General features: G+C 39.6%; 2 protein-coding genes across 3 annotated transcripts in view; one reads left to right on the plus strand and one right to left on the minus strand.

The window, feature by feature from the left end:
* TEN1 (TEN1 subunit of CST complex) overlaps positions 1-26,490 on the minus strand; it is a gene marked incomplete at its 5' end in the record, with an annotated part of 968,820 nt that overhangs the window by 724,005 nt on the left and 218,325 nt on the right.
* ACOX1 (acyl-CoA oxidase 1) overlaps positions 1-26,490 on the plus strand; it is an 832,154-nt gene that overhangs the window by 386,258 nt on the left and 419,406 nt on the right. For both annotated transcript variants that reach the window (XM_044090502.1, XM_044090501.1), the window contains exon 6: positions 19,530-19,645. In XM_044090502.1, the coding sequence (XP_043946437.1) occupies positions 19,530-19,645 (116 nt within the window). The remainder of the gene's footprint in view (positions 1-19,529; positions 19,646-26,490) is intronic.

The raw sequence follows: 26,490 nt of genomic DNA on the forward strand, positions 1-26,490 counted from the left end.
AATTTTTTTGACAGAACCTGCTCATATGTTGATTTATGTCTTGGATGCATGCTATGTGTATGAGTAGTGGTACTATGTGCATGAGTAGTGGTGGGTGAGTTGACAACCTCTTCAGTGTTACTGTTTCGAGTGTGAGACAGCAGGCATTCAAGATTCTTGGTGTAGATACAGCTCTGTCACTCTATACTAGTGTGAGTTATTAGTAGAGGGTTGTCACTGTACATGAGACAGTTGCTACATTGCCTCAGGAGACCCAAGTCAAGAAGGCCGGCAGGAGAAACAAGGGTAGGCCAGCTGCCCATAATGCTAGGTTTGAAGAACTGCTATCACAAAGGGACTGATCTAGGAGGTGCTGTGTAGATGGGTATTTCTGATGGGTATTTTGGCTGATGGTTTAATAGGTCACAGCTCACTAGCAATACTTCTTAGACCGGATATGTACTAAAGATGAGGGCTACAGTAATGCACTAAGGGAAAAATTGTCTAAATTATCCTGGCTAAGCACACAGTTGGGCGGTAGTATGTGGGTGCTGCGTGACATGCAAACAAGCATAAACCCACTCAAATGCAGGGCTTAAGTACCAGAAGCTAAAAATTTAAAAAAAAAAAAAAAACTTTAAAACACTCAAAAGAACCAAGGAGAGTGCTTACTCCAAGACCTAGACCAATTGCCCTTCAACAGACAGGTTCCAATCAGCACACATCTCTCACAACGGTGCTAAAGGGCCCCTTCCAATCTTAGGTGACTTGGAAATATGCTCAGAATGCAACAGCCACTGCAAACAGACCCAACAATAAAAGGCTGGAAAAATATAAGAAGATTTAAACAGATACTCAGATAAGGTGATAAAACCGCAGAACTCAGTGGTCAAAATGAAGAAAAGGCTGGCTGAATATGAGACTGCACAAGAAGAGATGTTTAATAAATAATAGAATTAGAGGACAGAGCATGTATGGAAAACCTCAGATGTTCTTCTGTACCTGAGAAGCTGGAACAAACAGACTGTATTAATTTCATGAAAGCACAAATAAGCAACTGCACTGGTATTCCACAACAGGAAATGTTAAATGAAAGGGCACATCATGTGTATGCTCCAAACCTGGCTATGACAAAACAGCCTAAAACTTTAATAGCATAAATTCAGTCTTACCAGCAGAAGGAGTTGATTCTGACAAAAGTGGCAGAAGGACAAAGTACTAAAAGTGGGAGACAGCAGAGTGTTTGTGGAGAATTGACTACTCATTGTACAGCAGGCAGAGGAAGAATACATTTATTCCATTATTCAGGGAATGTCTAGAAGCAGGCGTGAGATTCAAACTGCTGTACCCAGATATCTTCAGATATTTTTCCTTGGAGGAACAAAACATTTTTGATAAAGTACATACTAAGGAAGAAATACAAAAGTTTGTCCAACAAAAAGTGAGCTGTGAAACCAAAGGAAACTCTTTTTCTTGTTCTTCAGGTAATAAAGACCACAGAGAGACTGTGCCAGTGAAACCTTTCCTAGTGTTTCAATGGAAAATGCTTGTGAGAGGGGAAAAAAGCACAGGAGGTGACTAGAAGAACCAAGAGTGCACTGGAGATGAAGCAGAGACAGGGTTTGGGAGATGGGGTGAACAACAAACAAAACAAGAAAATCTGGAAATATTAGACTTTCTTGGACTTGGGAGACTCTAAAGTGTATACTCTACTTCATGCCATTAATGTTCGGAAAAATACTGAGGGAGGGGGGAATAGGAGGGAGAAAGGTAACTATAAGTAAAATATTTTTTTTAATAGAATTATTTCAGTGGTGCATGATTTTCTTTGCATGTTATCAAGTAAATTTTTTCAGTTATTTTTTAAGTGTAATGGGGTACTAATGTAAATAGGTGCTCTTTTTTTTCTTTTTGTGTCCTTCTGCCTTCTTTCTTTCTCCTTGTTCAGTTTTAAGAAATGTAGGCACTGCAGTTTAGAAAAGACAAGTAGGCACTGCACGGTAAAAAATCATCTGGTTAAAAGAGCATGACAAAAGAACAATTAGTGTGTTTTTCTCATTCTTGCATAGGGGAATGACTGGTTAAGGCCATTAGCTTTATACAGTAACACATTTTAACAGAAAGCAAGTAAATGAAAAGGAATACTGAATATTCTAAGGCTTTTTTTCTAGTAAACAGTTTTGTATCTGGTTCTCATGTCACTAGCAGACAATCTGATAAAAAGAAATGGCTTGGAAAAAATGTTCCCTGAAAGCATTCAAGTATTTTCCCACCTGAGAGAGCTATAGAGATAAGGCAAATCTAGAGTAAAATCACAGGCTCTACCATGCTTCTTAGCATGTATAATCTTTATTTTTGTTTAGATCGAGTCTCTGTGTATGGCTGTCAGTTTGGAACTATTCTTATTAGAAGAGTAAAACTTCAATATTTGAAAATGTACATAGTTTTGTGTGTTATTATTAAGTTTATAGGTTTTGGGGGGCTACTGTGTGTGTGTGTGTGTGTGTGTGTGTGTGTGTGTGTGTGTGTGTGTGTGTGTGTGTATTTTTCTTGAAGGGTTTTCAGTAAAACAAAAAGTTCTGCAAGATGTGACGTAGGCACAAATGGAGATGACAAGAAACAGTTGTATGAAAGATTAACCTGCCAAACAGTGCATCCATGTAGCACAAAAGCTGGAGCTAGACATTTAACAAAAAATGCTGTTGTATGTAAAAGTTGGAAACGATAATCCTTTAAGAATATGATTCTTTCTATAATGTCTTTAAATGTTAGTGGTCTCACAGATAAGTACAAAAAGAGTAGTGAACTATATCAAATTGCACAGGGCAAATAGCTGCACCACAGGAGACTCGCTTGGAAAGAATTGAACGTGTGAATTTGATAAAGAAAGGTTTTCAGGATGGTTATTCAGCAGAACACTTGGGGCAAAGAAAGAGAGGAATGTTATATTGCAAGAGGATTTCCAATAATAATGGAAGAGGATAAAAAAGACAGAAGTGGCATATTTGTAGTACTAAGGAGCTGCAATTGCACTGGCATGTATTTATATTCCTTTGAAAACTGCTGTAATGGAGCTTAAGAAATGTCTGGAATAAATAATCCCCTTTCAGCAAGGAATATTACTTATAGGTGGGGACTGGAATTTGATTTGCAACAGTAAAGATGTTTTTGGGGGCACAGAAAGGAAAATTTAACAAAGGAGAGTAGATTTTTAAATAAATGTATGAAAGTATTTGGCATGGAAGATGTGAATTCAGTACTAGAAGTTTGGAGTGAATTTGTATATTCCTCAAGATACAAAAATTGGGCTAGGCTAGACAAAATTTACATTTCACAGGAACATTTGCATTTAATTGAAGGTTTTGATACACACCCAATAACTATTTCAGATTATGTGCCAATAACACCTAAAATAAAAACATAGGGTAATGAAATAAAAATGAAAGACTGCCAGTTTTCCACCTATCTATTGAAAAGAGGGGAATTTAAGGAATGGGTAGTCAAAATTATTCAGGAGCTATTAGAGAAGATAAAAACTGAAAATATAGCTAGAGAGCTGGATAAAATTAAAGAATTTAAAAATAAGGTGGAATAAAAGAGAGTGTGGTTAAGAAGTAACAAGAATTATTTAGAAGGAATGACAAATGTTAAAGTATTGCAAACTAGGGGGAATCTCGTAGAACAGGAAGAAGAGCAACTGCAGAATGCTAAACAGAAAGGATTAACTTGATAATATGCACGAGTTTAGAAAGATTGCTATTAAGCAACTGTTTTGTTGATAATAACTCTTGAGCAGAAGAACTTTAAGCACAACAAATCAGGCAACAGAAAGTAGAAAGGGCTGTCACCAAGCTTAGAGAGCCTATAACAAAGAAGATAACAAGGGATCCTGTAGAAGTATTAGAAATATTTTGGAAATTTTATGAAAGTCTGTATAAAGCAGAGAAATATGGAAATCAAGAAAAGGTACAAATGGAAATGTTTATGGAAGAATTAAATATGCCAAGGTTAGAGGTAGAGGAGGCTCAATTACTAACAGTTAGGATAGGAGGAGATGAGATAAAAATGGTGATGTATAACCAGTCTACAGGAAAGCCCCCAGGAATAGATGGTATTCTTGTGGAGGTTTGGAAGCTTTGAGGAAAAAAATGATAAAGATCTGGAAGGTTTTGCTTAACACTGTTTTAAGAGGAGGAAAAGGATCAACATCCTGGAAGAAAGCGGTAGTAGCTGTACTACCTAAAGAGGGTAAAGATCCATCAGATCCAGCTTCATACAGCTCCATTTCAATACTAAATCATGATTAAAGTGTTTATGTTTATAATGGCTAAAAGAATGGCACAAGTGATGCCAAAATTGATAGATATGGATCAATGTGGTTTTGTGGAGGGGAGGCAAACATTTGACAACATTAACAAAGCAGTGATTTACCAGAGGGAAGCAGAATGTAAGAAAATACCATTGTTGTTGGTGGGTCTTGATGCAGAGAAAGCATTTGGCAGAGTAAGCTGTGACTTTATGAGCAGAGCAATGGAAGCATTTGCATTCCCTTATAAAATCGTAAGGCTGATTAGGAGGATATACAGTGGATATAAAAAGTATACACACCCCTGTTAAAATGCCAGGTTTTTGTGATCTAAAAAAATGAGACCACAATAAATAATTTCAAAACTTTTCCCATCTTTAATGTGACCCATAACCTATACATTTCATTTTCAAACAAACAAATCTGTTTGGGGAAAAAATATAAAAAATAAAAAACGTACAATATGCTGGTTGCATAAGTGTTCACACCCTTAAACTAATACTTTGTTGAAGCACCTTTTGATTTAATTACAGCATACAGTCTTCTTGGGTAGGAGTCTATCAGCATGGCACATCCTGACTTGGCAATATTTTCCCCTCTCTTCCTTGCAAAAGCGTTCCAAATCTGTCAGATTGCAAAGGAATCTGTTGTGCATAGCCCTCTTCAGGTCACCCCACAGATTTTCTATTGGATTCAGGTCTGGGCTCTGCCTGGGCCCTTCCAAAACTTTAATTTTCTTCTGGTGAAGCCATTCTTTTGTTGATTTGGATGTATGCTTGGGGTCATTGTCGTGTTGAAAGGTGAAATTCCTCTTCATCCTCAGCTTTCTAGCAGACACCTGAAGATTTTGGGCCAAAAGTGACTGGTATTTGGAACTGTTCATAATTCCCTCCCGCTTGACTAAAACCCCAGTTCCAGCTGAAGAAAGCAACCCCAAAGTATGATACTGCCACCACTATGCTTAACTGTGGGGATGGTGATCTTTTGTTGATGTGAAGTGTTGTTTTTGCTCCAAATGTACCTTTTGGAATTGTGGCCAAAAAGTTCAACCTTAGTCTCATCAGACCATAACACATTTTCCCACATGTTTTTCGGAGACTTGATGTATTGTTCTGCAAATTTTAGCTGGGCCTGGATGTTTTTCTGTGTAAGAAAAGGCTTCCGTCTTGCATCCCTACCCCATAGTCCAGACATATGGAGAATATGGGAGATTGTTACATGTAGTACACAACCAGTACTTGCAAGAAATTCCTGCAGCTCCTTCAGTGTTGTTGTAGGTCTCTTGGCAGCCTCCCTGACCAGTTTTCATCTTGTCTTTTCATCAGTTTTGAAGGGATTTCTGGTTCTTTGCATCATCACTGTTGTCCCATATTTTTTCCACTTTTTGATGACTGTCTTCACTGTGTTCCATGGTATATCCAGTGCTGTGGAAATTTTTTTGTATCCTTCTCCTGACTGATACCTTTCAACAGTGAGATCCCTTTGATGCTTTGTAAGCTCTCTGCGAACCATGGCTTTTGCTGTAGCAGGCAACTGAGTAAATGTCAGGAAAATCCTACTAGGACAGCTGAACTTTATTGGAGTTAGTCAGAGTCTCTTTAATTGATGGCAGGTGTGTACCTAAGAATACTGAATGCTGTAATTAAATCAAAAGGAGCTTCAACAAAGTATTAGTTTAAGGGTGTGCACATACAACAAAGTATTAGTTTAAAGGTGTGCACACTTATGCAACCAGCGTATTGTACATTTTTTATTTTTTATATTTTTCCCTTAACAGATTTGTTTGTCCTTCAGTTGAATTGTACAGGTTATAGGTCACATTAAAGGTGGGAAAAGTTTTGAAGTGATTTGTTGTGGTCTCATTTTTTATATCACAAAAACCTGGCATTTTAACAGGGGTGTGTAAACTTTTTATGTCCACTGTATGAGCGATCGGAGGCGAAAATTAAAGTGGGTAGAGTCCTCTAGGATAATCTCTGTTTGAGAAGTGGAACAAGGCAGGGGTGTCCTCTCTCTCCCTTTGTTGTTTGCATTATATTTAGAACCACTGGAAAAGAAAATTATCTCTGCTTGAGAAGAGGAACAAGACAGGGGAGTCCTCTCTCCCCTTTGTTATTTGCATTATATTTAGAACCATTGTCAAAGAAAATAAGGGATTCAGCATTTTAAGGATATAATTGGTATGATAGTCAAGAAAGTCTGGCTCTATTTACAGATGACATTATTTTATACCTGACAAAACCAAAAAGGGACATTACAGTGCTGTGGAACATATTGAGACAGTTTCAGACCTTTTCGGGATACAGAATTAAAAGCAAAAGCAGTAAATTATGTGCCCACATACAAATTGATTTAGCAATATCCCTACTTATGGGGACATGATTAATTGAAGTATTTAGGAGTATTGATTAAAAATGATACTGGTGTGGCAGCTAAGGATATTTGGGAAGAGACTAAACAAAAGATAATACAAAAACTGAGAAAAATGGAACCTCTGCTACATGGATATTGATAGTAAGATACAAGCAGATAAAATGTTTTTAGTCCCTGTAGTCCTCTGCACAAATCAGGCATATTTTTATCAACCTGAGGAGAAGTTGTGGATAGCAGTTAATAAGGAGCTGAAGTGTTTTATCTGGGAGAGGAAGACTGCAAGTGTCAAGTGGGATAAGCTTATTCTGCCAATCTAACAGGGTAGATTGGGTTTACCTGAGTTGAATGGAGTTTTCAGAGCAGCAGAGTTAAGGTTCCTATACATAACCCAAGCAGAAAATTATAAAACAAAATGGAAAAGGATAATGATGAAATGGGAGGAAGCTCAAGTAACAAGGAGAGACTGGGATTTTGGATGCAGACCTTTTAAGGAGAACAACAATAATCATACAGAATATATTCATGAAGTAAGACACCAAAGAAAAGCTACCAGCAACTTCCCAGAGCAGCAGAGTGCAACAAAAATAATAAAAGCAAATAATCCAAGAACACTGATGGACCCACAGAAGGCATGACTTTCCAGGTTAAAAACTTAATTTATTGTAGGTCAGTAAATTAATTTTTAACCTATAGAGTCATGCCTTCCTTGGGTCCATCAGTGATATTCATAAAGTAGCAGAAGGTATCCTAAGAACTAAGCTAACATGGGAATGGAGAAAGGGGATTCTGCCGATACGGATGACTGTAGTTAGGGATACAGACAATAGGCAAGAGGGTTGGGAATATATTGGAAAAAACTGGCAAAGGATCCAAGGTATTAGGAGCAAATAATAGAGAGGGAAAGGGAATAGAATGGTAAGAGGCCAAGTACTTATTTGGACTGCAGGTTAAAGGTTGCCTTCCAGATAGGCAAAGAGAAAGAAATAGAGGAGCTCTGAATGAAAGACCAGCACTGGTAGAGTCTTTAGTAGAATCTAAAACAGAAGTTGTCGTTAAGAAAGGAACAACTAATAGAGCATATAAAATATTGCAAGATAACTATAAGAATCAATGAGAGGAGGTTAGAAAGGATTGGTAAGAGTGATTGGATAAGCAATTCAGAAAGAAACAATGGGGGGATATATGTTTGTCTCCCAAATATGCAACAGAATCTTGAAGATTTAGGATCTTTGTCTATAACTGTTTGCATAGGCTACCCCAAGCAGATTCCAAGGAATTTTTCCTCAGGTAGACAACAAATGTTGGAGGTGTGATGGAGAATAAAGACTTAAATGGGAAGATATTTTCTGGGAATGTAATGAGTTGGCAGACTTTAAAGATTCCCTATGGACTGGTCTGTCAGAGATGCTGGGTGAGCAAATTGGAGTAACTAGGGTAATGATTTTTTTGAGCTATGATACAGAATCAGAAGTGCCTAGACATAGTAAGGCCTTGCTGAGTCTAATTGTAATGGCTGTCAAGCAAGCAGTTACTAGAAAATGGAAATCAAAGTCTAAACCAACTTTACTAGAAGTAGCAAAAATAGTAACAGAGATAAAACAACTGGAACTGGGATCTTTAGAAAAGGGTAGGAAGAAATTGCATAGGAAAAATGGGAAATGTGGGATCAATACACACAGAGGAGGTATGATGTTTAAAAGAAAACAGTTTTTGAATGAGCTATGTAATGGTTGACCAGTAATGACTGGATATATTAAAAGTGATGCATAATGTTTGCAGCTACAGTTGTGTTGGCATGGTTTGAAATGTATAATGTTTGCAACTGAGATTGTGTGTGTCTGTGGTTTATTTTCATTTATATAAATGTAAGATTGTCATACATGAAAATTTAATAAAGATGTTTCTTGTTTAAAAAAAGGAGGTTAGGTGTAAGCCCTTATGTCAACCGGTGGATAGCCAGGAAGTTAGAATTGGGGAGTTCACCTCTACAAAGATCCCAGTTGCAGATTCCCAGATTCAGATCAAGCCTGTGACCACTTCTTTTTGGCACTTACTTCTCTGAAGTCAAGGCCAAGGTCAGTAGCCTCTGGCTGACTAAATTTGCAGGTGATTGCAAATTAGGAGCAGTCATAGAATGCCCCACTGACACAAATCTTCTCAGGGAAGGGCTGACACAGACAACTGGTGTCAGATCCATGGACTAAAACTAAATGCCAATAAATGCACAATAGTATCCATTGGAAAGTCATCCATCCCTTATAACTATCATATTGACAACACGCCCCTAAGAGTCGATCCAGTAGTCAGGGATTTGGGGACACTCATAGACAGTAATTTAGCCTTTGATCATAAGCAAACTTTACAATAAAAGGAGGAGACTTATACAAAAAAAGGCCAAATCTCAAGTAGAAAAATCATCCCTGATCAGCATTAGTAAGAAATTGAGGGCCCTCATCAAGTCAACTAAAGCTAATTTTGAAAAGAAAGTTGCCAAGGATAACCATAAGGCCTTCTATGGCTACGTCAGAAACCTAAATGGCAACGCTCAGGTCTGTTCTGAGCTAGTACAAAATGGAACAAAATACACTGACCCTTCTGACATTGCCAACATCTTGGCTGACAGGTTCAGTGCAAATCCCCTCACCACGTACAGGGCCTATTACCATTCTAGGGGATTGTGTAAGTCCAATTATTACTGATACGTTGGTTAACAAGGCTCTATCTAAAGCTAAATACACTGCCTCCATGGCACCAGATGGTGTCCCAGGCTGTGTCATATGCGAGCTCCAAAAGGAATTAACCCCACATCTTAATACCCTGTTCAGTCTCAGCCTCTCCACAGGATATGTGCCCATAGAATGGCGCACGACAATGGTGGTCCCGCTACACAAGGGTGGGGCCACAACTGACCCTGGGAACTACCGACCAATAAGCCTGACCAGTCTGATCTGTAAGGCTATGGAGCAAATCATTATGGAACTCATAAATGGAGAGATTGGGAACATCCAGTCGCTGGACCCCACACAGTTCGGCTTCGTCAAGGGCACCAATTGGAATGTACCTGGCTAGACATCTTCAGCAGCTGGAGAGACCACAAAGGTACCTAACCAAGAGGATTACTGGCCTCAAACAGTTCCCCTATGCAGCACGATTGAAAAAGCTAAGACTGTTCTCTGTTGCATACCGCTTTCTCAGGGGTGATCTCTGTCTAACGTACAGAGCCATGTCCAACCCAGAATTGTTGAACATGCTCCATCTTAGCAAAACCAAATCTACTCAAGCTACACGCTCTAGGGATATAAACCTCAACATAACAATGAATAGAACATGCTGGAGGGATAGATTCCCTTCGCAGAGACTTCCCTTACTATGGAACAGGGTCCCGATCTACATAAGACAGAGCCCCTCACTATCACTTTTCAAGAGGAACCTTGATGAGTGGATGGGTAACAGAAAGTTCACACCAGGGATCACACCAACAGCACTACTAGATAGGGGCCAAGGATACTAGCTGCTAGTACAAGGGTCTAGGGAACTACTAAAGGGGCGGTGAATACCGCACAACGTGGCTGGGCTAATATATGCCTTCGGGCAGATAGCCCAGTACCAACCTATGAACCTATGTGTCTACAGTACTGAGAAAATCATTCTATGTTGTGCAAGTTACAAACAAAAGTATAGCATCTAGGTCCAAGGAAGTCATTTTTCCATGTATTCAGCATTCTTCAGACCTGTCATTGAATATAGTGCCCTCTTTGGTATATACCTAACCAGGCACATCCAACAATTGGAACATTCATAGAGGTTCTTCACTAAAAGAATACAGAGCATAAGTAACATGTCTGCTACAGATTGCCTCAAGGCCCTGTCTCTCTGTTTTGTGTCCTGCAGGCTTTTTTGGGGAGATCTATGCCTGGCATACAAGGCATTGTCAGACCTCACCGTGGTGGACCTTCCGCACATCTGCAAAACAAATAGCACCAGAATTACCCATTCCAAAGACTTAAATCTTGCTTGTGATCTAAATAAGACCTGCTGGAGAGATGAGTATGTGTTCCAGAGACTATCCCTTCTTTGGAACAGGCTTCCCATCCATGTGAAGCAGAGTTCCTCCCTAACCCAATTCAAATTCAATTTGGGCAATTGGATGGGGAACAGGAAATTTGTCCCTGGTTTGGCACGTGTCTCTAATGGACAAAAGCAGGCAGTAAATTGTTCATCTCCCAAGCCCCTAATTACATTTATCAAGGGTACGAGAACTTGTTAGAGATTTGGGGTGCATGGCTAGGTTTAAAAAGGAAGTTGTAGTCATTAGCCTAGTCTACACCTATGAACCTGTGTCACCCACTGGATTGCCCAGTGGCTCACAGATAGGATGCAGGAAATCAAAATGAAAATAGAAGTTATCTCCACAAAGAGACCAGTCATGTTGTATGCTGGGACCTCTCCTGTTTGACATCCACTTTTCTAAAGTAAAAGCTAATACCAAACGGACTGACTGATTAAGTTTGCAGGTGACTGCAAGCTAGGAGCAGTTATTGAATCCCTAAATGACTTGGCCATTGTGCAGGAAGGTTTGTCTCGAATAAAATAAGTGATGCCAAAATCACGAACAGAAGCTAAATGCCAAAAATGCATTAATTTATCCTTCGGGTTCATTTACCCCAGTGAAGTACCACATTGACAATACACCCCCAAGAGCTGATCTAGTTGTTCAGGATTTGGGAACTTATGTGGTTAGTGACCTAACTTTTGACCAACATGTGTCCATTGCTGTAAGAAAGTCCTTCTGTATTGCATAGCGTATAAACCGAAGGGCTGTGTCTAATCTAGGGATGTTATTGTCGCCTTTTACTCAGCCCTCATTAGGCCATTCATTGAATGTAATGCCCCCTTTGGCATGTATCTGTCCAGACACGTGCAGCTACTGGAATGTGCACAGACATGCCTTACTAGAAGGATATAACACCTAAACAACATGCCGTACAAACTCCTGTGACTATACTCTGTAATTTACAGACTGACAACAGGTGACCCGTGATAGACATACAAGGCATCCTCCGACCCAATACTGATAGATTTACTACACGTCAGCAAGTCAGTTGGCATTAGAAGTAGTTTGTCTGTGCATGTAAACCTCTTCTGCAACATCAACAGAATGGTTTGGAGGGACAGGTGTGTCTTGCAGAGGATACTGCTGCTTTGGAACTGCCCCCCCCCCCTCCACATAAAACAAAGTTTATCCCTGTCCATACTCGAGCACAACTTGGATGTGTTAGAAAATTTTCCACAGGACTGCCCCCTGTGCAACTGATGGACAGGGGCAACTCCTAAATGCTTTATCCTGTACTTGGATCCCCTCAAATTATCTATGGTATGATCCCAGTTATTCTCAGTTATCGACCATGGGATGAGTAAGGCCAGTAGGCTAGGATTAAAATGGCCCACAGGGCCAGCTAGCCTGTTACTTACCCATGACTGTGTAATGTTATCCGATTGTATCTGCTACTGTTATTTATTTTTTGTTTTATTGCTAATTGTATCTACTCCAAAATATAAAAATAGTATTGTATGTGTATTGAAATGATTGTAAAGCTGTGTACTGTATGTCACTGTCTTTTTTTCTCCTAGGTCTTCTGAAAAGAGATGACCTTTCAAATATATACATACATCATATATCCCACCCTTAAGTAAAAATATTAAACCACGGGGATATCTAGATATTCTTCATCACTGAAGTTTCTGGCAGTGCCTCCATAAAAAAAAGAAAAAGAAAAAAGAATAAAAACGAACTGTAGTCACTTTAAAGTAATCAAGTGCTTGTTTAGAAATCAATACTTCATTGAAAAAAAAATATTAAATAGATGAGAGCTTTCACCCTTAGATCTGATGAAGCCCTGGCAGGGGCGAAAGCACTCATCTGGTAAATATTTTTTTGATTTTTCTTAATTGAGAAGTATCAATTTCTAAACAAGTTACACAAGAACTTGATTACTTTGAAGTCTCAAATGAGATAGACTAAAGTCTGTGTTTTTTTTCTTGAGTTTTATCTTTCTATCTATCCATATGGTAGCAGTGCATGCTCTAGATTTCACAGCTTGAGGATAGGTGTGGAAGAGAGCACTAACCGTAGCTTACAGATGATTACTTCTTCCTGTAGTTAACATATTTAGTATACCGTGGCCTTTTAAGTGGTGTTTTCTTCTTGTTTTTGGAATTATCTGTATTTATTAGCCCTACACACACACACACACACACACACACACACACACACACACACACACACACACACACACACACACACACACACACATTTGGCTGCATATAAAAGTCTTTTGAGTTGACTTCTTGTTACACATCTATTTCTGCCTACCTATTAACTATGTTCAATATTTTTAGCCTTTTTTCTGGCCTTTCTTTTTTAGTTGAGCTTTATCTAACATTAGTGGAATTTTAGTCTTCCACGTTTTGACTTATACTATTTTTAGTCTCGATTCGGGAACTTTCTACCTATTCTTTTCCAGGTTCATTTGAGTTCTGCCTCCACACTTAACCAGATATACCATTTACTTCTCAGTGATCTTAGCTCTCATAAGGGTTCTTGCAATGACAACTTTTAGCTTGCCACAGGCAGTTCTGTTTTAATTATATTCCAAGGACTAAGTTTGTGTGCTTTATCAGGATACCAAACTAAACCAAGAAAGTGGTGAAAGTGCCCAGAAGTAAATGAGTAGAAAGGCACTCAAGGCGGGACCACACAACCATTCGATTGAAACAGTCTGTTTATTACACTCAATATTAAAAACTAAAATGTTTTAATCCGCAGTAAAAACCAAACGGTGCTGGCAAGAGTTACCTCCAACAACAGTAAAATGAACAGTAAAAAACAAAGCAGGAGGTAGCAGCCAAGGCTATATAGAATAACAGCTTTATTAGTAAAAGAGGTGAGCGCTTTTGTGGCACCAGCCACTTCATCAGACAATCAAAGAAGAGTAAAGCACAGCATTTATACCAAGCTTATCATTGCCATCAACTGCCCAATTAATCCTTAAAGCCATATAATTAGTATAAAAAGTTTTATATCTAGTGTGAAAATTTTTAAAAGCTTAAAATTAAAAACAGCTCAACAATAGAAACAGCATATTACATCATACAACTTAATACATACAATATAAAAGTATAAATATATATAAAAGTATAAAAATATATAAAAAGTATAAAAAAGTATAAAAGGTCGAGGGAGGAGGGGGTACTACCTACTATTTCTTTAAATCTCTATTTAGAAGAATGGGTTTAATATTGATTTTGTCATTCAGGCCTACCTCAATGTTAGCTCGTAGCCTTATAATCCATTCTAGTTCCCTAGTCTCTATTTAGGAATAGAGTAGACCCCTCGACCTTTTATACTTTTTTATATATTTTTATACTTTTATATATATTTATATTTCTGATAGATTGGCATTCTGCTTTACTTCTGGGATGATTTAGATTTCATTTGAAAGTTTTGTTTTGCATTTTACAGCACAAACCCTAATAGATGTCTGTTAAACAAAGCAATGCAGTCTCACAATGAAAATAGACTTAGCATTAAAACTTCTCTACCTTGAAACTCACATGCATTGAAACCCACATTCAAAGAAAATACATTTTGCCAGTGGCAGATAAAGATTAACTCTGGGCTGTTTTAAAAATCATAGGCCCCTTGAACATGAAACATACACATGTTCTTTGATAAACCTTCCTGACTGTATTACATTATATTCCTTGTACAATACAGTACAGTTGTTAGAGGGCATTTTAAATTTATTGTTTTGAACATTTTTCCAGTAAACAATTAAACAAAATGCATACACCAATGACAAAACTGCCCAATTCAGAACATTTCCATGATAAAAAGTCTACTCAACCTTCAATAGTCCACCAGTATCAGTAAATATGCACAATCTCTGAAGTAGTAAAATCCACATTAAAGAAATCTGTAACTAATAAAGAGGTTGCTGCTAGCAAACAACTTTATATGTCATTGTTTCATCTACAAATAAAGTGCCTGTTGCCCTTGAAGAATAAATTGCCTATGTTGCATGCATTAAAAAAAGTATAAGCTAGTAATACCGCAATAGGGAATGGATAGCAAACTGATAACAGGTTCATAGTTACTAGGTATCTTTGCCAAAAAGGACTGCAGCATCCACCTCCTTTACAACACAGTACAGTATCAGCAATGCATCTACCTACTGTGGGAGTAGAACCCACAGCCTTCTGCATCAAAAGCAAGTACACTACCTGTTGTGCTATTAACAATGCAAGCAGACTTAGCATAAGCAGCACTAAACTTTTGTTCCCCTGCAGCTCTCAGCTCCTTGTAAAATCCACTCGACACTCAGCTGTATATCTGAACTTTGCAGCACAAGAAATCTGGAAAAAGCCAAAATTTATTGGGGGGGGGGGGGCAAAAGGTCAAAAACCAGGGACACATTTTAAACATTGCTTGTATAATGTTGGAAAGTTGCTAGAATAAAATGCTGTGTTACCACCATACATTTCAGTACCACGTCTTGAACCCAGGGGTCCCTGTGCAAAACAGTCAGAGCAACATGCCACTATGCCAAATCAGCTGTTTTCTAAAAGAGGAAGACGGAAACTTAAATGGCTACTATTTAGTGAATTCAGTTCTCACCATAGCACAGCTGTCAACCTCTTAGCACAAAACACCTGAACAAAGCCAATAATGGGTGAATACAGCCCCCAAACATTCAGTGAATTCAGTTCTCACCATAGCTCTCAACCTATTAGCAAAAAACACCTGGACAAAGCCAGTAATGGGGGAATATAGTCCCCAAACATATTCAGTGAATTCAGTTCTTACCATAGCTCTCAATCTTAGCGCAAAATCTGGATGAAGCCAATAATGGGGGAATACAGTCCCAAAAATAGGGCCAAATTTCAAATATCCATCTTATACACTTAGAAAATTGCTAGAATAAAAGCTTTTGTGTTACCATGCACTTTCTGAAGAATATGAAGTCTGATATTCAAATGTGTGTCATTTTTAACATTTGTTAACCAGGAAAGTCTGACATGGAACAAAAGCTAATTTTTAGCAGAGGCCCAGGGAGAAACACTCCAGACAGACACATGTCTTTGTAAGATGGGAGGACACTACAGGAAACAAAAGCAGGGAGTGCATACAGACTCCACACAGAAGGTAAGGCACCCCAGCCAAGAATCAAACCAGAGAACATGTAGCTGTCAGGCAACAATGCTACCACTGCACCGATGCACTACTGGCTTTGCAAGGACTCAAAAATACAGAAACCACAGATTTTATGAGGAACAGAACAAGTATGAGGGAAAAATCTGCAACATTTTTACAAATGGTGGTGGGTAGGGAATTCAGGCTCTTGCCACCTGGGCCCAAGGTGCAGCGTTCAAGCCTTATTCTCTACCCACCACCATGTAGCACCTGGGGCATTTCACACACACACACAAACACACACACCCTACCTGGATAGATGTAGATCCCTTTGTTGCAGCATTAAATCCACAGCTGTTGGAGCACTACAAGCCTGCCTGTGCATTACATCCTTCCCTATGTCTGCTGGAGCATTAAATCCACCACAGCCTGCGAGATGTTCTTCCCCCGACGAGACTCCCAGCCTGCCGATGTTGCAGTCCGAGTCCTATCCCTTTCCAGCGACAGTCTATGCAGTTACAACTGCATAGACTTCTGGGATCTCTGGTCTTGAATGTTTCCTAATCCGGACTGCTGCTGAGACAGTCTGCACATGCTCCAGAATGTCTCAGCAGATATCGGAAATGCTGCTACTGCGCATGTGCGAAGGTCTGCTATTTGCAATAGTTTTTTTTAATTTTTTTTTCTTCTTTTCTATTTTATTTTATTTTATTTCTGTTTTACAGCTGGGGGGGGGGGCTGCAATCCAATAGCACGGGCCGCCCCTGCACTTAACCAGACAGTGTTTTGAGGCAGTAAGGAAATTGGGCTAGGCTTCTCAGTGGCCTCTTTGACTTCATGCCTAGTAACTACCTATGAACCTATAAATCAAAAACATATTTTAAGTTACTCCTCATTTTTTTTTAACGTGCTGGCAGTTGTAGCTGTTTAACTTCACCTGTTGTATAGATTTCATCATTTCATCATTTTTTTCTTTGTGAGAAATTGAGCTCTGAGTTGCTAGACTGGTATTGTGTCTGCCATTGTGCTAGATATGACCATATTACTTGAAGCATATTTAATATTTACCCATCTAGCCTAATGATTATTGCAGAGGTTTAGCTGTGCTTTTTCATGGAGGATCTTTGACGGTGTTTGTACCACGATCCCTCATGGCATAATCTGAAGTTTATGTACATTTCAAAAGCTCATCTGCAGAGTATAATTTGGTCTTCGGTCCTACAGTAATTCCCTGACTGTTGTTAAATCCTAGCAGTACCCAATGGTTTATCCTGGATACTGTTTGATTGTACTAAATAGTGTTTTCACTTTTGCATTGCATTTAGCATGGATCAGATCTCTGATGTCCACTTTCATGTCTGCACTTGGAAGAGGAATGTGAACCCCTAGACAAGCCATTCTTAGAGACTGAATCTATGATGCTGTTCTTATTGGGATAGAGATGGAACTCCACTCTGAGATATGAAAGTTACATACTTACTGTAACAGTAGGTCTGGATTGGCAGTACCATCTTCATCACTGTACACTTCCCTCATTCCTCCTACTTTTTCCCGCTAGGAACAGATCACTCAGTCTGATTAAGCTTGAGTTGTATCCTTATGCTCCTGTTTTTTGCTCAGCCTGTAAGCAGATGTTCTTCGTGTTTCACTGTTGCAGTCATTACATTTGGGTTATCCTGCTGGCAAGTTGCCCTCAGTCGCCCGGAATTCCAAAGTCTTGGGTCCTGCGTCAGTTGCTGTCACCCCTTCCCTGACATCAGGTCGTCAGGGGTATAAAAGATGCAGCCGACACCGTTTTCTTCAGTCTTTCTTGCCGCGCGGTGCCCGAAGCAGAAGCAGTTCACAAGAGCCGGTTGGCCGACTCCTGAGATTTTCGTGTTCGAGTTTCAGATCCGAAGTCTACATTAAAAGCTAAGTACCCCGTTGGGGAAACATTTTTCTTGCTCCAGACCGATGTCAGAAAAAGTTAATAATTGTATTTCTTGTGGGAAGCAAATACTTCATAAGTACTTTCATTCTTACTGTATTCTTTGCCTAGGCCCTGACTACGACTTTGCTAATTGTCGGTTTTGTGCTAGATTTAACCAACGCACTATTAAGCGTCGGTACGATTTTGCATTAAGCTATTTTGGGCGAAGATTTAACTACAATGTAGTTTGCTCAACCTGTCAGCAGATTTCCATATGTCTTGAGAAAGGTACTCATATGTACAACTTTATGCGTAAAAAGAGTGGGGCCAGGTAGCCTGGAAAAGTTTCAGATGCTGGGCTGCCTGAGTTCTTCTGGCCTTAGAAATGCTGGTGATGAAAGGGGGAACTGACAATCCAGCCCTTTTGTTCTGTTAGCAATGTAATTTCCTGCCATCGGCTCATATCTCATTTATCCAACCACTTCAGCTCATTTTCCATTCTCAGTGATTTCATTTCATCTGTTTTCTTTTCTAAATTTCTGGTATTGCTGATTACAGCCTTGTCTTCTCCCTTTCACATGTAACTTCCATTCCTGCCTTTCAAAGTATTTCTGGGCTGTATCTGTCTCCTCCCCTTTTCACCGGCACCTGCTGTTCATCCTTTACTCCATTCCTTGTGTGCCTTCCTCATAGTTTGCCTTCTTTTGTCATCCCACCTGTCTCTTTAGTTCTCTTTCTCTTCACCACCATCGCTTTCTTTCTGAGTGCTTCAAGTGTCTTCCCTTTCTTCATACTCATTTACATCTCTTCTGCATCTCTACTATCCTCGCCTCCCCTTACCTGTGTTAATTTCTTTCTTCATTCTATCTCCCTGTACTCTCGTCATTTTCTTATAGAAGTGTGCTGTCCTCTACTTCCTCCTCTACCCCCACTCTTAGTCTCTTTGGTTACCTTGGTTTTGCATTAATTGATAGTCTTACAGCTTGTCCCATTACTACCACCATCTCTTTTTAAATGAATATTCATCCTAATGTGCGTATTCATTCCAATTAGTTGCATGGAGACTGAAGCAAAGCCTGTACCCATTTTCTTAGGCTGTGCCACAGTCTCTCATTATCACTGTTATCTGCTCCATACGACAGTCTGTGAAGTAGCAGTTAAACTGCCTAATCCTCTGCTTCCTCACTCAGGTGTCCTTACCCACTTCTCTCCCTCCCTTGTCCTGCACCCAGCATTGCCCCTTTTTTCCAGCCTTGTTCTGTCCCTTTTTTATGTATTCCATTTTTTCTTGTTCCTCCTTTCAATTTCTGTCACTAGTCATATTCTTGATTATTACTTGTAAGTACCTATAAGCTGTTTTAGAAAATTGTTTTTCTTTCTGCTATGAAGCACGATATGCTAGTGCCATTTTTCTATATTCAAATCTTCCTTATTTTGTCTCTAATTTCTGATTTTTTTTCATGTCCAGTCCAACTTCAGATATGTGCTTATCTTGCTCAGTTTATAAGTCAAATTTCTTACTCCATTTTTTAAGTCAGACACTTCCTAGCCAGTGTTAGTATTTTTTTTGATTTTTCAGCTTTACTCTAGGAGTGTGAAGCAAGTGAGAGACAATTTGATTCTAGAGTGTGTTGACATTTGTGTCATTTGAAATAGTTTATAAATTGTTGTACTTTATAATGAAGAAATGTTTACTGTGTACTGGGCTGGTTTGCTGGCCCTTAAGTCTCAATACATTCTGGTTTCCCATTTTATTGATTCTTCCACAGGTATTGAAGTGGGTGACATAGGACCAAAGTTCGGCTATGACGAAGTAGATAATGGATTTCTGAAAATGGACAATGTTCGTATTCCCCGTGACAACATGCTGATGAAGTTTGCACAGGTAAGACTGCTTTTCCTCATTTATTTTTTTCAAGTTTGAGAAGCCTAGTTGGCATTTAAAGTAGTTTTCATGTATGAATGCACAAACCAGTTTTGAATGTAATTTCAGAGACGTAGTTTCTGAAGCACTTCCACTTTTGCATATAGTACACATTTTTTTTTAACTATTTGCCTGTATTTAGGACAGTGGTACACGTGTAAATGCATGGCTAGCAATGTAATAGACATGAATAATACCAAATGCAAGGCTAATGTGTCTATTAATGCTGGTGACCAGAGAAATGGATGTCAGAGAGGCTTGGTGGCTAGGGAACCAGCTTCTCTTTTCAGCTGTAGAAGGAGGGTACATGATTCTACCTTATTTTTTATTTGTTTAGCAGGACAGTATGCTTCTCCACTAAAAAAGTATTTCAGGCCAGGATCAGGAAATGGACTATAGTACATATGTGAGAACAACAAAAGCATATTTATGCCTAACAGATTTACAGTTGTAGGAATTAAGATGATGGTGCATAAGTAAGGTATAGAATTCATACAAAATTGGATAACAAGGCTTTAATTGTGACAGTTAAGAATGTGGGGGTGAAGACTAAACAAAAGTTAATACAAAAATTGTAAAATTGGAAGATGTACAATACATCAGCGTTGCAGTAGCCTAAGCTGTATAGGTTTTATCACATGTACCAGCAGGGTGCTTTTCTTGTGCTCCTACTGCCAGGAGATCACATTGAGCTTCATAAGGAAAGAAGTTGGAGTGGAGTGCAAAAAGCTTCAGAGTTTTTTTTTCCTCTCTGAAGTGAGCACTTCTTCACTGGGCCCTGTTTAACTGTCAGTCAGTGATCCTTCAAGAGTTGCTTAAGGAAACCTTCCTGTTGTTAATATTTTATGAGGAAAACATGTTTTTTTTTACTGTAAAAATAAATATATAAATAATTATTGTTGCTAGGAAACTGTCTTTGCATTTCTAAGGTAACTGTCATGTTGATGCTAGTGTAAACTTTTTTTATGAGGTAAAGTTTTAACTTTGCCCAAAAAGTTACTCAGATTTTAAACTTGGTATGTTTGGGACAGCATATTGTGATTCTAGGGTAATATTCCTGGTGTACTTACTCAGAACTACTTGTAATCTACTGGCCACTTTACTAACTTTTACAGGCACTGCTACCTGCTTTTCAGCCCTGTGTCTCAACTTGCCCATGGAGCAACCTTTGGGGTCTGCAGTTCTACCTTCCCTGCATAATGTAAGAAAAAATTGTTAAGGCGTCTGAGTGACAGACCAGCTCTGATGTTGATTCAGACTCTGAAGGGTGACTGACTAACCATCTTTTTCCCCTCAGTGCTCTTGAAATAGCTTTCCAAGTCACCAAACACTGGGGGATAGCCATGTCCTCTTCAGCTGTAGGAATACCCTTAGTGGGCAGGGAGGAGAGCCACTTCTTTCAGTATCATCAAGGAAGGGGCAGAGGAAGGGTTTTCACTTGTCCAGGACAAGGATGTGGAAGAGGGGTCTAGTGTGCATAACAGTCAGACTTGTTCAGGGAGAGTGGCCTTGATGAGAAAAGCTTCCAGTCTCCTGTTTCTTTTTCTGTGGACAAGGCAGATGTGCTGGGATTTGCCAAGGAATGTATTACTGCTTTTCTTTGCCTTCACAATCATCAGGCAAGAAAAGAAAAAGCAATGTATATCATCAGATTTCCCTGCTAAAGAGATTTCTTTCACTGACACTTTATGCAAGATGAAAGTTTTTTAAGGGAGCAGAGTGAGATTGCTATGGCATAGAAAGCATATTATGATTTATTGTGATTTATTACAGTTGCAGGTGATGCAAGCTGCACCTGTTCCTACTGTGTTGCCCTCTTCAGAGAATGTTTTTCTTACTGCCACCAGTTTACCTGACTGTCAGTGTCCCACTCCCTTGAGGTCTGACAGTTTGTAGAAGGTGCCCTAGACACAGAAATACATCTTCTCTAATCCCAAAGTAGACCCAGCATTTTTTCTTTCCAAAGCTGCTTCTGCAAAATAGGTTACTTTTGTTACTCCTTTTCGTTCTGACGTCTTGTTCTTCTTCTTTCGACTTTTCCTAGTTAGGGGTCGCCACAGCAGATCACCTGTCTACTCATGATTGGCAGAGGAGTTTTAAGGTGTCGAGTTGCCAGCCCGGCGCCCAACCTTCGACAGAAGACGCACACACTCACACCTAGGGCCAATTTAGAGTGTCCAATCCACCTACAGCATGTCTTTGGGATGTGGGAGGAAACCGGAGCACCCAGAGGAAATGTTCTGACAAGAATAGGAAAATAATGGATATGTTGGGAAGATTTACCAGTACTTTAACTTGTAGAATTTTAAACTGTCAGGCTCCTATGTTAAAGTGTTTGCTTTTGTTTTTTTGAGAATATGCAGAAATTAATTTCTAATCTTCCTCCTTCTAAGGTAAAGAATTCATTAAATGCTTCAGTGACAGCTGTTTCTCATGTGACAAAGCATATTTTAAAGTGTATTTATGATGCTGCTGATTATTTTCCAGAGCTGACAGTTCTTGATTAGTTTTGAGGAGATCAGCTTGCGTTCGTTTTCAAACTCTTCCTGAAGATGTTAAGTCTGTGATTTGAAATTGTCCCTTAGAAAAAGGAACTCTGGCCCTTCTCCATATGAGGTCCTTAAGAAGTGTGATGAATAAGGAAAACTGATTCAAGGAATGAGACTGATTTTTCAACCCTCCTTTTTCAGATCAAATAGTTTTTCCCATCTCCTCCTCAGTTCCCTTTTCCAATAAGCAGCTCAAGCTGCAAGGAGACAATAATCTGTGTTTTAAAAAAGTCAGTGGAAAGGAGGCTCAAAAAAAAAAAAAAAAAGAAAAGTCTTCTCAGTCAGCATAACTGTCCACCTTTTCAGCCCCCACCCCCCACACACCTTCCCACTTTGGGAACCTTTCTAGGTCTCTGAGACTTCATCTTTCCTTTTGACATTAGATTGTTTCAAACACTTGTGCTCTGAATGTAATCCAGTGGGGTACACTTAGCAGTGGGAATCTCACCCTCTTTTACCGGGGATTTTGCTGTTGTCCAGGGAGCCATATGTCTCTTTTCTCCCATCCTGCTCAACCTGCTGTGTTGGGGAGTCATCCCTTAGGCAAAGGTTTATTGTTCAAATTTTTTTTACAGTTTTCAAAGCAGAAGGTTCCTAGAGGCTATTGCTGGATCTTTTTATTTCTTTTCTTTGTCAAAATGTAAAAGTTCCGCATGTTATCACTTCAGTCTTGTGTACCTCTTACCCCCCCCCCCCCATTCCTTTCATGGTAACGCTTGACTTAAAGGATGCCTATCATCACATTCCTACTGCTGAGGATTTCAGGTGTTTCTTAATATAAGCCAGGCACAGTACATTTTATCAGTTGTTTGTATTACCATTTGGACTTTTCACTGCACCTGCACCAAAGGGTATTTAAAAAAATACTTAGCGGCAGTCACTACTCACTGCAGACTTTTAAGGCATTCACATTTTCCCGTATATGACAATTGTCTGATCTTTGAAGACTTGTATGTCCAGAATCTCTAGCAACAGTTCAGGAACTTCTACTCAGTCTGGGTTTACAAATCAACTTGCAGAAGTCTACTGTCTTCCCTTTTCATTGAATGATTAAAGAGCCTTTCTTCCTCCAGACAAAGTAGAAATGTTTCAACAGTTCCTCCTGGGTTTCTACAGCCAAAGGCAAGCACCTGCAAGGAAGTTTCTGTGTATTCTAGGGTAACATGGCATAGATGACTATCTTTTTTCCATTTGCCAAAGTACACATGAGGAAGATAAAACTGTACTTCAGATCAGTTTTGGTCCCCATCTATAAATTTTGATCTTTCAGATTCCAGTTCTGGGGTTTGCAAAAAGGGAGCTTGGATGGTGGGTTGACTAAGTTGTCAGCAATTCAGGTCGTCCTTTCTCCCTTCTGACCCATCCTCCAGTCAGGCACCATAGACTCTTTAGCTCTGGTGTAAGGAGTGGTTTCAAAATGTGTTAAAGTGTACATTTTATGAGATCCTATAGATAGAAGCACAAATTTGAGGGAGATTATTGACTGTTATCTATACTTTGAAGGGTATGAATCCTCTCTGATCCCCAGGACATCTGCCAGTGTGCATAAACAAACAGGAGTAACCAGATCTTAGTTGCAGACTGGCTGTGATAGTCTGGAAGGTAATAAGTCATCTCAATCTGACTCATCAGACTTCGTCTGTTTGCAGATACGTTCAGCAGCAACAGGATAGAAACCCACAAATGGAAGTTCAATTTTGGTGTTTTCCAAGAATTGATCTGACTGTGGGAAATACCTCAAGTAGATCTGTTTGTCTCCTTTCAGAACAGTCAACTAAAGAATTTCTTCTCCAGGGGTCTTTGCAGACAGCTTGGAAGACTTGGAAGACAGTTGCGTTCTAATTCTTATGGACAGGAATGTTCCTGTATGTTTTTCCACCCTTTCCTGTGATTGCAGGGTTCTTTTAAAGATTCAAAAGGACTCTCCAACAATTGTGTGGTGGTGACTCCCTTCTGGTCAGTGCAAAGGTAGATATTCTTCATAGTCAATGTTGCAGTACTGATTCTTTTCCTGCTGTGCAAAAAGTCCATGACTGGCCCAATTTCCAGAGTCTTTGCAGCATCCCTATCTAACAGACATCCAAGGACCAACATCTGGACATTAGGGTATAAGAAGCGTGTCCTTCAGCATTGTCTTCATTTCCTTGTAGCCGTGCAGTCCGATGTGCTTCATGTGTTCTCAGAATGCTCACAGTCCATCGTTCGCCTCATTTTTCCAGTGTCTCCTTTTTCCAATCAGGTAAGTATCCTGTTGAGGATTTTCCTCTACTAAATTAATGTTTAACTATGTCGACAATTGCTTGAAGTGTGGGAATCAAATCCTGCTTAATTTTAGCCTCAGCACTGCATCTCTAATTGTCCTGACTGTGCTAAAACCCATAAACATAGGGCCAAGTTATTAACTACCCATTTATTGTCATCGGTTTTGGTTCCCTTTGTGGCTTTGCATTCCACTGCTACTGCTGGGTCTTTGCAAACACCAGCTTCTGCTAGCATTATTCCGTAGAAATGGAAAGACAAAAAAATCAAGGACTCTGACATTTCTGAAAAACCTCCGGCTTAAGTTCTTGAATCGACTGACCTAATTGAGGCACCTTTGCAGTCCCCTGGTTCAGACTCCTAGGCCAGAATCCTCTAGAGTGACCCCTCAGGAGGTCACCATGATTTCCAGTCTACCTACCACTGTTACCATGATACAGACTTCTGTTGGGTCTGGGGTTGCTCAGCAGGCCTGAGCTACTAGCGATCGGGTTGTGGGTCTCAAGGGGCATACTCTGTCTGCCTTGGCTACCGAAACCTTCACTGAAGTCACAGTTGGACAAACACAACCTCAGGCCATCCCTTTTAAATGGACTCCTAAACAATTTATTTTTCTTCACCTCAGGCCGAAGCCATGGACGTCTTAAAAAAGCACAAGAATTGCTGGCCTTCATGAAATCCAGGGAGCCCCCCCCCCAAACACCTCTCCCCCTCAAGCCTCCACATCTAAAAGAAGCAGAGAGGTGGTCTATTAGGAAGATTTAGATTCCTCAAGCTCAGAAGATGAGGAGCTTTCCTATTCTGAACATCTTCCATCACAAACTTATCCAGATTCAGACTCATCTGCACCTCCCCAGAAGACCTCTCTTTCAGGGATAGCCTTCATAGGATGAAGGAGGCTTTCAAATGAGAACATGGTTTTCACAAGGCCAGACCCAGGGAACTGCTGAGTTTACCTTCTCTTGGGATTCTGGCTATCCCTCCTATACATTTATTACTGTATGATGTCTTTGAAGACATTGCTTAACATCCTTATTCTACCAGCTCCTAAGAAACCAGCCAGGTCTTAGAGTGCTTAACTCACACAAGTACCTGTACAAAAATCCCAAAGGTGACCTGTCATTAGTCTGTACTGAATCCATAAAAGGTGTACTTAAGGGGCCAGCTAGACAACCCGTGTGTGTTTATGAGCCTTGAATGCATCAGGCAGAGCAGCTGCCACAGGTTCTGTAATCTGCAGGCATGCATGGCTTAGGGCCAGATCAGGTCAAGGCTGAACTACTAGATGCTCAGTTAGACAAAGAATTATTTTTCAGACCTGCAGCTGAACAGGTTTTTGAGAAGCTGTATAATAAAGGAAAGCAAGTAAAACACATGAAGGAATTTATTTTATCTGTGTCCATCACCAGTGTGCAGTAGGAATTACCCCTCAATGCCTTGAGCCCCCCCCCCCCAGACAAGATAAGGTGGCAGCCTTCCTGTGGTAAGAGAGACAGACAGTCCAGTCTGGAAACTCAACTAGCAGCCTAGATTATAAAATCTGGATACCTTTTAGGTACCTTTTTTTCTGAATATGTGCAACAGGTATTAAAGGAAGTGAGAAAACCTGCTACTAGAAAATCATATTTTGGTAAATGGAAAAGATTTTCTAGTTGGTGACAGTCCAAAAAAAAAAAAAAAAAAACAGGATCCTCTTTAGACCAGGATGCCTATGGTTGTTGATTATTTTTGAGAGTCACTGTCCAATGGTCTGTCATAGTTCCCTGTCAGGGTACATTTGTCAAACATTTCTTAATTTCTACCTTTAGATCCCCCATTTTCTAATAATGCTCAAGTTAAATATTTTTTGTAATATGTTTTAAATATTTGTCTACCTTTGAAACAGATAGCACCTCCTTGTGATCCTTTCTCCTTGAAAAGCATATTCTGTCTCCATTTGAACCAGCTGATCTGACTGATTTGAGATCTATAATATGGAAAATTGTTTTGCTTATTGCT

This window comes from Protopterus annectens, chromosome 12.part0 (genome assembly GCF_019279795.1).
Source record: "Protopterus annectens isolate FY-2018-M chromosome 12.part0, PAN1.0, whole genome shotgun sequence".
In the NCBI taxonomy this organism is placed as follows: Eukaryota; Metazoa; Chordata; order Ceratodontiformes; family Protopteridae; genus Protopterus; species Protopterus annectens.